At 45.1% G+C, this 14,961-nt stretch overlaps 1 protein-coding gene across 1 annotated transcript; it reads left to right on the top strand.

The window, feature by feature from the left end:
* The first annotated feature begins 1,171 nt into the window (after positions 1-1,171).
* LOC104359259 (glioma pathogenesis-related protein 1) lies at positions 1,172-13,066 on the top strand. Its single transcript, XM_032999732.2, has 6 exons — positions 1,172-1,431; positions 6,407-6,652; positions 8,795-8,904; positions 10,840-10,922; positions 12,072-12,098; positions 12,182-13,066. Exons 1-6 carry the CDS (start codon positions 1,252-1,254, stop codon positions 12,331-12,333), a joined length of 798 nt encoding a protein of 265 aa, XP_032855623.1. The 5' UTR covers positions 1,172-1,251; the 3' UTR covers positions 12,334-13,066.
* The last annotated feature ends 1,895 nt before the right edge of the window (positions 13,067-14,961 follow it).

The raw sequence follows: 14,961 nt of genomic DNA, 5'->3' as shown, positions 1-14,961 counted from the left end.
GTTTGCTTTTAGAGGCATTTAGGTTTCAACCCCTATTGTTCCTGTATAATTTGTTAGTAAGGGAAACAAACCTGTCTTTCAAGGTAAGTGATACTGGCTGATACTAGCAATGCATAACTGTGCTATCAATATTTAAAGGTGTTTCTTCTCCTTTATATTAGTCCTCATGTTTTGAGAACACAGTGATTCAAATTCTGAGCCATGCTGTGGCTCTGAAGGAGCATGACATCCCACAGAATAAAAATGAGCCCAAAATGTTTGGGCTCTTGTATGCTGCAAAATGTCAACATGTAAGATGATACATATTTAATTTCACAACTGTCAGTTCTTGTCTGATGCCATCTTTTATACGTAGCAACTGCAAGTAGGCTGGGGATGGGCAAGTGGTTGGGAGGGGGGACAGCTGAGACAGCTGACCTAAACTGACCAAAAAAAAAAGGGGGTAGAGGAAGAAGAAAGGTGGGGGGCTGGCTGGCTTCCAGGGTGGCCGTTGTGCAGAGACTGTCTGGGTGTCAGTCTGCCATTGTGTTTGGTGAGCCTTTGCATCGCTTGAGGGTTTTGTTTGTTTTTTTTCCCACCTCCTTTTTTCACACACATTGAGCAGGGTTGCAGGAAATGAATAACAAACTGCTAAAGCTCAGGAGGAGAAATTGATAGCAACACATAGCACAAGTGTGTGATCACAGGAGAAGCCCATCAATAACTGCAGCATGTTTAAATTGCAGTTCTCAGCCAAATTTACCCTGTCCAGTAATTCAATGTAGAAAGCGACTGTTCATACTGTTGTAAAAGTCATAGTTCAAATCAATTATTTCTCACAGCATTTTTCTCAGTGTAACAACCTTAACAGCAATGCTATTTTCATGAAAACCAGAAAATGTATCCCAAACTTTACTGCAATCCATAGTGATTGCTATGGAAGGGATGGTGGAGGCCAAAGAAAGAAAAACAAAGGAGCCCAAAGAACAGGGGAGAAGAATCTTGCCCACAACAATTAAAGAAAGAACAGAAAAAGAGAGAGACAAAGCTGCCACAGCTCTGATGCGAACTTGTAGCTTGATTTCCTTATTCTCATAGCAACGCTCCTGAAATATGACTCATTTCCTGTGACCAATGCCATACTCAATTACCATGGGTAAGATAAGTCCGGCCCACAAGCCTTCCAAGCAAAATGCTGCTGGTGAAGCTAAAAGCACCTCGTGCAGCTGAAGCAGTTTGCTCTTAAAGCTGGAAGACCAGAGGCTGAGAATCATGACAAGCAGATTTTCTGCTTGTGTGCTGGCTTTGCTGCACTTCTGTTGTTCCTCTGACTCTTACGAACCACCAGCACTGCCTGATGTTGGAGATCCAAAATTTATTGAGGAATGTGTGCAAGCCCATAACAGATTCCGGTCTGGAGTGAATCCACCAGCCAGCAACATGCTCTACATGGTAAGGGGATCTTCATGACTTACGTGCAAGCGCGTAGCATTGTGATGGTGTTTATGATTCACAGATTGTTTTTGTGATCAAATGCAAAAAAAAAAACCAAAACAAAACAACAAAAAAAAAAACAGCCTCCTCGTGACATAAGAGCTACCTCTTTTTAAAGGAGAGGAAAAGGCTCTGATTATCATATGGCTCTGTACAATCACGTATGTACATAGTTTTGCCTGGCTTAATTTCCTCATTTGAAACCCAAGCTTTCAACCCTGAACCTAAAGCTGTTGTTCTGTGCTGTGAAAAGCCTCCTCGTTCCAAGGCACCACAGCTCAACAGCCCAGGGTATAATTTATGTGCAGGCTTAAGCACAACTTTTTATACTTGAGTTGACAAGGTCAGAGACCGTTGCCAAACTATGTTGGAGAGCTTTCTCTAAGCTTTCTTCACAAGGCTCTTCCAGACTGAGACAACAGAGCAGCTGTTCCGAGGTGCTGAGGCTGCAGGGGAAGCCAAAAAGCAACAAGTGCAGCAGGAGCGGTCACTGGAGGCATCAGGCCCCTCGTCTGCTCGCTGTCTTCTCCCTGGCCACATCAAGGGGCAATATCTGCAGCCACTGCGCATAAAACAACCTGTCATGACTCAAAATATACCCAAAAGTGGCCACCTCTCATTTCAGATGGCTCGTGACACTTGTCTAACTGCTGGGTGGCACACAGGAAACCCAGCAAGGAGGAAGCTGTAAATGTGTGCACAAAGCTGGGCTTACGGCTGAGAAGCCCGCCTCTGATTTGTGAGATGTTAAATTCCAGTAGCTTGGGAGCTGCCTCACAACATCCATCCCCTTTTGTGCTTTGACTGGGTAATAGTTGAGATACCGTGTTTCTTCTTGGGATAATCTCCACAGATCTCTCAGATGAACCACAGCAATTGACCTGATTCTGATCTCTTTCCTTGTGCTCCTCTTTCTTACTATCTCGCATGGTCACCACCAGAAGAGGACATAACCATGTGTGTAATTAGCAACACTCCAGCCGAAAGTTCCAAAAACAGAAGCTCATTTGTCATTTCTGGTTGTCGAACACTAAAAAAGAAGTGCCCATTAAGGAGGGGCAAGTGAGCAGCGAGCGAGCTTGTGTTGCAAGTCTGACAGGAAACTATTTAGTTTCTCTTCTAGCTGTATCTTTTACTTCAGCTTTCTTCAGCCGGGAATCCTGAACTTCCACTACATATTGCTCCAGAGTCTGTTTTCTGGATTGCTTTACTGGCCTTACACTAAGAAAATCTTGCTGTGATGTATTAAAACAGCAGTAATTCATCCTTTTAAATTGGGCCTATATTTTCCTTTTGACAAATTAAAAAAATTAAATCGGAAGAAAAAAAAAAAAACAGCTTAAGAAACAAGCAAACAAACAACGATTATTACAAATACACAAAAACTAAATCACAGTAAGTTTCTTTTTAAACACTGCAAAAGCCCTTATCTTAGGTATGACCTCTCCCAGGAAGAATTTAATGTGGAGAAAGTAGAAATATATGATAAAATCTATTATGAAAGTAAAAGCATTGGAATTGAAAACATCATATTTCTTCATTTTTGAATGGCCTTTAGGACTTCAAAAATGAGGAAAAGAAGATGACTTCTTTATTTCACAGGGACTTTCTCTTTGCTGTAAGTAAATGTCCACCTGGCTATGTAAAAATGAAGACTCTGAACTCAGGGCATTTCCACCTTTTGGAAAAACAGTTTTTAAAAGAAAATACAAGACAGAAACTCCTTTTACTGCAAGTAACAAAGCCCAACCATCTATATTTGTAATACATTTATTATAAAATGAGAAAACTGATCCAACATTTTTTTAGCTGACAGATGCCATTCACCCAAAACATTGCTTAGGTCTGTTCCAAGGCTCTTCAAAACCAGCAGAAAGAGTCTCACAAATTTCAGCAAGGCTTCACACCAGTCTCCTCTGACTTACTGCTGCTTCACACCACTTTCCACTTATCATACAATTTTCCCTCCCTGAAGCAGCAAGCAACTCATCTGAGTTATAAAACCAAAACTGAGAAATAGATCATGAGGGAAAAAAAATTGTAATTACTGTTTTCTCAAACAGCAACGATATCTATATGCAAACCTCCCGGTCCTCTGCATTTTTCCCATGCAGTTTAGTCCAATATTTTTGCAGAAATGCAGTTTCATAAGCAAATAAGGAGTATAACATAGTTAAACTAAAGATCATTCTAAACTATCAGTTTCTGCACATTGTTTTTTTAACTGTCAGCCGGTTTAAGCATTCACACAAAAAAAGGAAAGTACATTTAAACTTATTAATTTACCTTTAAACTTATTATTACATATACCTTTTTGGAACTTTAAACTTATTAGTAGTACTATTGTAGGATGATGGAGAAAATAGATGTGCAGACTCTTGAAAAGCAGAATGTGAAAACAAGACTGTGAAGCACTAAGGAGCATCTACCACTGTCGTACATCTTTCATCATGATCTTCTCCTTGTGACCACAAAGCATTTCCAAGATGTAAACTGCAGCCTCTGTTTTAACTTGCAGTAATGCTAGGACTGGAAGATAACTTCCATACAGTGCCAGATTTTGTTCATTGGCCTTAAAAGTTATCATCTAAGGAAATATCAACTGCTCACTTGAAACAAGATCCACTGCCCCAAATTTACTTTTAATATTCGATACACTGAGTTCCTAGGAAAAATATTTATGTGTTAGTTTTGTGGGTTTATTGGGTTTGCATGGCAAGGTTTTGGTAGCAGGGGGTGCTACAGGAGTGGCTTCTGTGAGAAGCTGCCAGAAGCTTCCCCTATGTCCAATAGGGCCAGTGCCGGCCGGATCCAAGGCGGACCTGCTGCTGGTCAAGGCCAAGCCCATCAGTGACAGCCGTAGTGCCTCTGGGTTAACGTATTTAAGAAGCTGGGAAAAAAGCCCAAACTGCAACTGCATCCAGAACAGATGGGTGAGAACATGTGAGAGCAACAACTCTGCAGACGCCAAGGTCAGTGAAGAAGAAGTGGGAGGAGGTGCTCCAGGCACCAGAGCAGAGGTTCCCCTGCAGCCCATGCTGAAGACCACGGTGAGGCAGGCTGAGCCCCTGCAGCCCGTGGAGGTCCACGGTGGAGCAGATACCCACCTGCAGCCCATGGAGGACCCCTCGCTGGAGCAGGTGTATGCCCAAAGGAGGCTGTGACCTCATGGGAAGCCCACGCTGGAGCAGGCTCCTGGCAGGACCTGTGGCCCCGCGGAGAGAGGAGCCCAGGCTGGAGCAGGTTGGCTGGTGGGACTTGTGACCCCGCGGGGGACCCACACTGGAGCAGTCTGTGCCTGCAGGACTGCACCCCGTGGGAAAGACTCACATTGGAGAAGTTTGTGGAGGACTGTCTCCTGTGGGAGGGACCCGAGGCTGGAGCAGGGAAAGAGTGTGAGAAGTCCTCCCCCTGAGGAGGAAGGAGTGGCAGAGACAATGTGTGGTGAACTGACCACAACCCTCATTCCCCATACCCCTGTGCTGCTCAGAAGGAGGAGGTAAAGAAATTGGGAGTACAGTTGACCCTGGGAAGAAGGGACAGGCAAGGGGAAGGTGTTTTTAAGATTTAGTTTGATTTCACATTATCCTGCTCTGATTTGATTGGTAATAAGTTAATTTCCCCAAGTTGAGCCTGTTTTGTCCTGTTTTGGCCATGATGGTGTTTGGTGAGTGATCTGCCCCTGTCCTTATTTTGATCCATGAACCTTTCTTTGTATTTTCTCTGACCTGCCCAGCTGAGGAGGGGGAGTGATAGAGCAGCTTTGGTGGGCACCTGGCATCCAGCCAGGGTCGACCCATTACAGGGGGAAAATACTCTCCCCCACAAATGTTAGCCACAGGAAGAAATGGAAGACATAGGTTACAAAATATTTTCAAATCTCTGTAGATGTATTTTGGTATGATTTTGACATTTTTAATTACTTATTAGTTGTATAAACTTATCTATGTTATACAAAAAAGTTATATTATGTAAAACAGCCATAAAATCTAACAACCACCTTTCCTTAGTGTTACTGATCCATTCAAAACAATTTCTATAGCGATTCTATTGTCTGCAGAAGCAACTGAGATATTTTAATCCATATAGAAAAGTACAGTTTAAAAATAGTTTATTTTTTAAAAAAGTTCAATCCAAAAGAGTTCAGCAGTGCTGAACAACTTGATTTACATGACACAAAGTGTAACTGCAACTACAGGCACACATGTGGTACTGCATTTGCCAGGAGATACAATACGGTATTTGCTTAATCATGTTGTGTGAACAAGAAAACCCAGTGAAAACAAACACCACCTCCAGTGCAAACAGAAGAGATTTATGTAACTCAATTGCTTAAATAACCACTTTCTGTAGGATTGAATAGCAAGTGAATGAGTAATTCCACAAATAGGAATTCAGCACTAACATTTGAAGCCACCAACCACAAAGATGCAAACCAAGGGGTTGAGTTTAAACCATCCCAAAAATCCCAGTGTGCTTGTGAACTCACCTGCAAGCACTGGCCTTAATGCATGAGGCTGCATAAGACTCCAGTCTGATTGGTACAGTAAGCATACCCCCGGTCTCCAGATTTCCTGTAAATTCACTGTTTAAATGACATTAACATTCTCTCATGGCCAGCACAGCCTGGAAATGAACACTGCACCCCAAACACTGTATTTTACTGATGTACAGCTCTTGGTGTCCATCAAATGAGCAGGCCAGGATCACCCACCACCCCAAAAACTTCCTGGAGTTTAATGACTAACTAAGTTCAAATCAGAAATGAACCTTCAAGCCAGTTTACCATGCAGCTCTGTAAATCTCAGCAAAAGCAAAAAACAAATGAACTTGAAGCATATATGCTACTGAAACCCAGCTTCTCCTGAAAGTTTCTCTGTATTACTGCATTGCTAAAATACCAAAGTGATTTTTAGTTGTCTTTATTTTGCAGAGTTGGGATCCGGATTTGGCAACAACTGCGAAAGCTTGGGCAAAGAAATGCCTGTTTAAACATAATACATACCTCAAAGATCCAGGACAGGCTCACCCCAAATTCACCCCTGTTGGAGAAAACCTCTGGACTGGCTCTATTTCTATTTTTACTGTGCAAGCAGCCATCACCTCTTGGTACGATGAGGTCAGTGCCTACAATTATGCCACCAATAAGTGCAGAGGAGTATGCGGCCACTACACACAGGTAGGCATTGCATTTCTCCATCTAAATCACAAATCAGCATTGCCATTTTGACACAGAAACTCTACATTTCTGTTGAAAATTCAATGAACTGCTCTCCAAGTGCTGTAGTCTTACTTTGTCTGCATGTACAAGATGTTCTCATGTCCCCATTTTAGGGAGGAAAAGAGTCACTGAATTATTATTTTAAATGCACCAGTTGTATTTTGTTTCCAGGAATAAAACAGGGCAGCTGTCAGGCAGTCAGATTCAGCCAAGCAGTGGCCAAAGACCAGGCAATGGCAATGGCAATGGCTGTGGGTGCGTGATGGGGCCGGGTCCTGGCTCTGGCAGGCAGCCTCTGCGTGCCAAGGGCTGGGGAAATACTGGCACTTCAAGAGATGTCTGCAGCTCTGCAAGCATCACGTGCACATTTTTCCCAACCACGATTCAAAACAAAAGAGGGCAAAGTGAGGGAGAAGTGTGTCACTGCCCTGCAACCCTGCAATCGCTAGCCAGGGCTATGGGAGAGGAGGATGGCTTGCAACAGTGGCTCTAGGGATTAGATTTTGACCTGAGGATATTTAATATTTTCTACAGAGATACACATATGCATTTAGGACTTGAAGAGGCGAGCTGAAGATGGTGAGGTGTCGGAATGACACGTGCAGGTACTTGTGCACAGAGAATATATTTGGCTGAAAGAGCCATGAGAGGTGACATTGTGTTGCTTTTTTGACCTTGCTCACAAGGACACAGCAAAAGTCAGCATCTGCAAATTGCAGTGAAATGCACCTCGCCTGGCACTAAAGTGCAGTGCTGTTTACTGTGTTTGTAGAGAAGCAGCTCAGGCAGTTGCTTGGGCTAGAATGAGAAAATAAGATCATTTTCACTTGGAGTCAGCGGTGGTAGTGACTGTAGCTAGGAGCTGCATGTCTGCAAGCTTTGGGAGGCATCCTTGAGTCTGCACCTCTGGGGAACCCCTCGTTCCTCTCCCTCCTTCCCAGATGTGGAGAAGAGAAGTTTCCCCTGGGTACAATTACTGAAGTTACCACAACCACATCCCCAGCATACGCCTCAGTGGGTGGCCACCTGGGATGAGGGGGGTCCTGTGATTCGATCCTTCGCCATCCTCAGGGATGCAGTTGTCTACGGCTGGTGTTGGGAGAAGCCTCTGCTCTGCTGCTGCACTGAGAAGACCTCCAGTGGCCTGAGGATTGTCCCCTCTTCCCAGAGCTGGCACTGAACAGGAAAAAACAGAAAGACCCAGGCCTCCCCTTCAAGTCGGTGGAGGTGCATGTGTGTGTTGCGGTTTAGGCAACACTCAACCCAGGACAGTGTGTTTCTTCATCTCCTGTGCTGTCATGATCTCTCCACATCTCTCACATCGTCAGTAATCACTGCTGTTGTACCTCTCACAGGTACTGCTGCACCCTCATCTCCACTCTGCTTCTGTCACAGGGTTTATTTTTCCAGGACTGCAGCATTTGGCTGTTCTGTAATCTTCGAGCTGGATAAAGGGTTCTGGATTGAACTGAATGGTTTCTGGTAGACAGAGGATCACTAGATGACAACATCTAGTTGACAACACTAGATGACAACATCTAATGCCCTCACCTCTGCATTATCTTAGTCATGGCCATGATGCTAAAAGGCAGGACTGCAGCCCAGACTTTATCCTCTCTGCTCCTCCTGTAACAGCAGTGCCTTCTGGCAATTTGCCTATGCATCACTGCTGGGTTTGGTACAGGAACAATCAGCCCTCGTAGGAGCTGTAGCAGATCACTCAGCCTTTTCTGCACAGATTTGATCTGATCTCTCCCAGCAGGAAAAATAGAAAGTTAATGGATTACCTTGAAGCAAATGAGACAAACTTCACCTTCTCCTTTGCAAGGAAGGAAAACTAACTGTTACAGCCAGTTATTCCTTTTTTCAGAGTAATTTTAACAAATATCTGGTAAACTGGGCAAAACAAGCAGGTGTTTTTCAGAACAAACTATGATTTCAAGATCCATCACTGCTGCTCTCCCCCATGAAACCTGCCCAAGGAGTGCTCCTCAGCCAATTTGTTGTCCTGAAACAGAGTAGGGCAGGTCTTCTCCATAACATGTCAGATGCTGAAGCAAAACTTTTGTCACCTGTGTACCCATCTGTCTTTCTTTGCAGATTGTTTGGGCTACAAGCTATAAGGTTGGCTGTGCTGTCCACTTCTGTCCCAGTGTGGCATACTCCTCCATAACCAATGCGGCACACTTCATCTGCAACTATGGGCCGGCGTAAGATTTTTCATTACAAGTATTTCACAGGGTTTGGGTCTTACTCCTTCCTTCCTATAACATGCAACTTTATTAGATCGGTTCATCTAGTCATGTACTTTGTGGGAGGAAATGGTCCCCAAAATAGAGAAAGGGGTATACCTCTGTCCAACCAGCTTTTTTTTTTTTTTTTCCTGGATGGGGGCTATGTATTGGAGCCAGAAAGCAGTGGCACTGGTAGAAGGGGCAAAATATAAGATGCTGACATGAAAATACAAAAGTGACCATTTGAAAAGTAATCCCTTGCTCCTGAGTGCCAAGATGGCCCCAGACGGTTGCCAAGGTGCAAGCCCAAAGCAGAAAATATTTCCACATGTATCTGCAGAATTAAGCCTCTAGGTAATGGTTTGGATAAATATTGAAGTGTGCAATGTTTGCAGCTGCAGTGTTAGCAGCTCAGGGTTGCTCGTGAGGCTGGGGCTGCTCAAGGCAAAATTTTATCTAGAGGTCCTTCACATGCAGTCAGTAGGATATCAAGCTAGGATGGATGGTTTTAACCCTTCTCTAGCTAATTAATGCCACTGCAGTCTAAATACAGCTTTAAAAGCTTTACATTCACACTCCATTGGACCAAGGCCAGGACAGTCCATGAACTCAAGCAAGTTTGGCATTCCTGTTGCCCATGCTTCATCCTTGGAAGACTATGTACCCCTGACCAGACACCTTGAAATGACAGAGCTGCTGCTGGGCCAAAGCAACAAAACCGCTGTCCCTAGAAGCCCCACGCCCAAAGGAGCTGGGCAACCATTGCCTCTACTGGTTCTTGAGCCAAAAGCCACTGAACACCCAGGGCAGCCTCTTCTTTCCCTTCTCGGCCCTCGCTCTGCACCCACCATGCTAGATGGTGCAGGAACCCCATACACAGGCAAGCAGGCTCCCAGCACTGCTGGGAGGTGCTCTCTGCCCCTTAAGCCTTATACTTGGATGTCCCAAAGACGTGAGACAAGCCTTCCTCCTTCTGTCCCTTAGCCAGTATCTGTATGGTACAGACGACTGAAATTACACTGGATTGCTTGCCCTGCATCAGTGGGAATCACGCAGGGAAGGAGAGGGGTTCCCTCATCTTCAACAAGCACCCAGCAGAGCAGCCCTCTGCCAAGGGTCAAAGCAAGATACACACACAATTTCAATTCCTAAACTGAATATACTCCAAAGGTTTTTATTCAGCTTAGACCAATCAATGAAAGCTTCACCTTGCTGAAAGTAATGAGCTTTTACCACAAAGTTTATAGCACTCCTGAGATTGTGCGCATATAAAATCCCTCCCAGTGTATTTATGGGCAGTTTGAAGCATGCTGTAAATCTTGCTTTGGCCATGCTCCAAGCAAAGCGGAGCACTGAGCTGTGTTTGGTGCAGTATCAGAGGTGGGCAGGTAATACTGAGCCAAGAGCGTGGGCAGAGGTAGCTGGTGCCGCTCATGGAGCTGGAAGAGGGAGAGAGCAGGGGGAGACACACATCGCTCCTAAAATGTTTACCAACAAATGGATGAAATCACTACCTATGAGAGATTCTCCAGCACCAGAGATGCCTCATCAAGGTTGAATACGCATGTACATACACAGTAATCGTATTTGCTTTTGCTCCCATAAATAGAGCCATCTTTGAGAACCCCACAGACTCCTCATGCACAAATTATCCAGCTTTGAGACTGTTTTAATTCCCAGGTTTGCAGTACTGCTGTCTCCAGGCTCCCAAACAACAGAGTGCCCCAATGCAGTTAGCCTCTTCTGCTTTGCTGCATGTCTTGGGCACAGGGCACTCAGACAAAGACCATCCAAAAACCGTCTCCCTATCAACACAAATGAAGCAAAACCCAGGTTAAAAACTAATTAGAGGTAGGTATTAACGTTCTCCTCCCCAGGGTGGTTTGAGAGCAGTGTTACTTTCCTTCACAGTGGGAATTACCCAGGACGCCCGTACAAGACGGGAACAGCATGCAGCGACTGCAACAGCGAGCCGTGTGCTGGCCGGCTGTGTCGTAAGTAGAAGACAACCAGTCCTCCTCCCCAAGCACACGTAGAAAGGGAAAGAGCACACAAAAGATACTGGCAGGAGGCAAGCACAGGGCTCTCCTGTTTCTAAATATAGTCTGAAAAACTGCAGTCAGAAGCCAAGTGCGCAGTGATGCACAAAGGGCGGGGAGGAGGGTGGAAAGAGCCTGTTTTCTACCACAGGGAGTGATGGGATGGGGTCTGCTCTTCAGGTGCTAGACAGTGTGATACAGCAGAGACAGTGGCTGCATTTAAGGTGTTATTATCACTGCCAGAAGTTACTTCTTGCAGAAATGGGAAGCACAGAAGGGAATACACGTCCCCTCCTGGGGGCTCCAGGTTATACCATGGTGCATGATCTGCAGCTTGAGCTGGTGCACATCCAAGTGAGCCTCGCCCCTCCGTGCCGCTGCGGGAGGGGAGAGCTGCCATGACACTGCCAAAGCCACTCGCTCCAGTGAACATCAGCCCCACCATCTGCTTTCCCTAAGCACCAGGAGAGAGCCAAGCTGACATGTGAGAGCCCTTCATGGGGACACAGTGCTCAGCCTGCACCCCTGGCAGCCCGCCTGATTCTTCTGCACTTGGCTTTGCAATGGCTGGATGGAGTCAGGAGGGGAGGAAACCTGCAATTCCCGTAAGAAGAACAAGGCACTGTGCTGTGGACATCTGCCCAGGGAGAGTTGAGGGCACGGTCAACACTTTTCCCCAGAACTCAACCTCAGGTGAACAAATGGAGTGGGAAGGTGGCAATAAACCACCAGCACCGCAGGAACGAGATGCACAGGGATCTTTAATTTTAGCTACAGGCTGAGGATTTTAAATGCAAGGCACTAGACAAAAGCCAAAGTGATCTTGGGAAGCATGCCTAGGGGGAGCAAGTCCTCTCTGCATCAACCACTGGTGGGAGGAAAAGTCAACACGGTGTGATGAAGCACTCCTCAGCAAAGGCCCCAAGGTCACTGCAGGGCTCTCCCAAAGTCAGTGGGGTCTTTGCTTCTTCCTGGAAAGAAACACCACTCCCTTAGCTGTATTTGTGAGCACTTCGTGAGGCTCACACTTCATTCTCTTTTGCTTAAACTTAAATTGTTTATAACATGTAAGTCTGCTTACATTCACTTCTTTTCTCCCTCCAGAAAATGCAGAGCGGGACAAAGTCATTAGTAAGTACCACCAGAATTACTGCTTCCATTTGTTGCCCTTGGTGCATTTATACGTGAAAACAAGTAACTTGTTTTGTTCATAGGTTATTCCAGGTGGCGTCCAGACTGGGACAGACCTGCATGTGACGAGTACTGCATCACTGTTATTGCTTTAAGGCTGTTACTCCTTATACTGACAATTCTGGCTGCCTGGCTCCTACCAAAATACTGGTCTCTAGCACCCACCAGTGAGTGACACACATGCAGAAGATCACGAGAGCACTTGGGTCTACTCATCCCATCCCGGCACATAAGTTACTGGCAGCGCAAAAATCGGTAGAGACATTGTTTGCATCCACAGGTGACTTAGAAGAGCAGAAATAGTCTTAGTCACAGGCAGCAGCTAGGAGAGCTGATAAGCAGCTTTCTCATTGCTCAGAACCAGCAACTGGTTTTCAATTTCCCATGTATTTTTTCAAAGTGGAGCGGTATGAGTGGGATCCGGTGGGTAAGGGAGCACACTGCCCGGGCAGCACCCTGAGGCGTAGGCAGCTGCCCACCACAATTTCTTAGGAAGGGCTGGAGGGTGCCCAGCTGAGGAGTGGGGCCCCAGCCCCGGCCCCAGGCAGAGCTCGCTCCTCCCCCCTTCATATGGCTCTTTCCTTGGACACTCCTCCAACAAGATGGAGAGTAGCCTTGGAGAGATTTTTCATTTAAATGTTTGTGGGTTTTTTTAAAAAGAATTTTTGGACCTCGGTGAGCTCTTGCATTTGCATCCGGGGGCAGGCAGTGCGTTTCCCAGTCTTGCAGTGCACTGGGGCCACTGGCACTCCTCTTTGCTTTGAATTTGGTTTTAAACATGTCCTCTGTGCCAAGACATAGTTTCACCTGTGTTTACACATGATTATGTATCACCACAATCTTTCCTGTTCTTTTTTTTTCTGAGCATATATATTTTTGACCATTGTTTCAAATAATAAATCATTATTTCCTGCTTCCTATATATGGCAATCGTGTATTTTCAACGTGAGCTAAAGCTTAACCCATGAGCTAAATCTAGCGCACAAAAGCAACATGAGTTAAAGCTGGTGCACAAAAAAACTCCCACGTTCAGTTCCAACCTGCACAATGCTGAGAAACATGATGCTGGGAAAGATGGCATAAAACTCCAGATAAAATCATGCTGTACCCATAGTTATGCCTTTGGTTCGACAGCTGCCAAGGGATGAGTCTGCTGGAACCCGCACATCTGGAGCAGGCAGAGAGCCGCGGGGACAGCTGCTGTGTTCAGCTGGGCACGTCCTCTGCCGACCGCAGTCGCTCAGCTTGAGTGGAAGCTGGAAGGAGCAGAGCTGCACAAGCTCACAGCTGGACCGTAGCGATCCGTATCTATGCTTGCACTAGAATCATCTCAGCAACACAGCATTCCCTGAAATTTCAAAACGTAAATATGGCTGGGGACAAAATTACAAATTTTGCCCTTGATATATATATATTTGTATTGTGTTGGCTACCAGAGCCTCCATAGCCAAGACATCACAGTCACAGACAGGAGATGAGCAGCTTCTTTTCCACACTCCAGTGACCAGGGTCCCAGTACACACTGACCTACTTGTGAGAGCACCAAGCTCAGTCCTGCCTCCCAAACTGGGCAGATTAGGGTGTTTAAAAAAAAAAAAAAAAAAAAAAATCCCCATTAAAAAAGCAAGGCCATGGGTCTACCTGTTAAAAAGAGCAGCTATTTTCATCCCCACTTTTTGCCACTCTTCTGTGCAAGACCCAAGCCTCAAGCTCCGTGCGCTGCAAAGTCCCATCTGAAAAGGGGATGGCAAGAGGCACACGGGCAGCAGGGCTCAGCTGTGTACGCTCTGTTGCACAGGGCTCCCACACCAGCTCAGAGCCGGGCACCGTCTCTGCCCCACTGAAGCCACGAGCAGTTAGATCCTACTAGCACAAAGAGAAATGCTGGAGAGGGAAAAGCGTACGCTGCTGTGTCCAGGGAGCGAAAATGAGCTCAGCAGGAATTCTCCCTTACTTAGTTTAATCTATGCTTGGTCTCCAGGAGGGTAAACAGAATGAACACAGAGCCCTTAAAGTTCAAAACATTCACAGCGCTGTACCTCAGCAGATCTAAGGAGATATCACAGAAAAAACTTAATTGAAAAATCTGTGAATCACTGGGGCATAGGGGAAAAAAACCTCAAACTTTACAACATTGTCTCTTTCAAACAAAAAAGCCCGAAAGTCAAGAAATCAAAGCTAAACAAATACTGCATCTCATTTTAAAGAACATCCAAAAGTGTTATTTAACTCTGGATGATCAAATCACTTTGAGTTGTCCATATTTATCTTATAGCATACGCCCATGAATTCTACATCATAAATACAAAACACTGACATATAAATACAGCCTTCAGGTACTTTTTTCCCAAGTCTGTAAACTCTATAATCGGTTTAAGGAGATAATTTGCCAGATGTTCTGAAAAAAAAAAAAAAAACAAAAAACAAAAAACCTTTTTCACCCTTCCAAATACACTTTATTTTCTATTCTTTACTTTTTTATACAAAAGTTAGAACTGTATTGCCATATTCTCTCAGAAAACAAGCGTAAAAAGCTCCAACAGTGAGCCCATGCAGCCTGTTACCATTCAGATATGGACTCTTAAGCAGACAAATCCTTTAGTTCAACTTGCCTACCAGAATGTGAGTAAGCTTTCTTGATTTTCCAGTTTAAGTAAGTAAACATCCAACCAACAATCCTTAAAACCTGTCAACCATTGCAACTGAAAGACATTAAACACAATGCAAAGCCTTTTCACCCCATAGCAACCAGACAAGACTCCCTGAAGTCTGTGGAGTTTTACTACGGAGAGGGATTTGATTC

Source organism: Tyto alba, unplaced genomic scaffold (genome assembly GCF_018691265.1).
Source record: "Tyto alba isolate M040663 unplaced genomic scaffold, T.alba_DEE_v4.0 Super-Scaffold_2, whole genome shotgun sequence".
NCBI classification, from domain to species: Eukaryota; Metazoa; Chordata; class Aves; order Strigiformes; family Tytonidae; genus Tyto; species Tyto alba.
Note: the sequence above shows the minus strand (reverse complement) of the source record. Positions and strands in the feature narration are given on the sequence as shown.

Bases quoted from the DNA above. Each gene is read 5' to 3' on its own strand.
- LOC104359259 (XM_032999732.2), top strand. From the start codon at position 1,252: ATGACAAGCAGATTTTCTGCTTGTGTGCTGGCTTTGCTGCACTTCTGT. The intron at 6,653-8,794 runs GTAGGCATTGCA...CTTTCTTTGCAG, and splicing joins TATGCGGCCACTACACACAG to ATTGTTTGGGCTACAAGCTA. The intron at 10,923-12,071 runs GTAAGTAGAAGA...TTCTCCCTCCAG, and splicing joins GTGTGCTGGCCGGCTGTGTC to AAAATGCAGAGCGGGACAAA.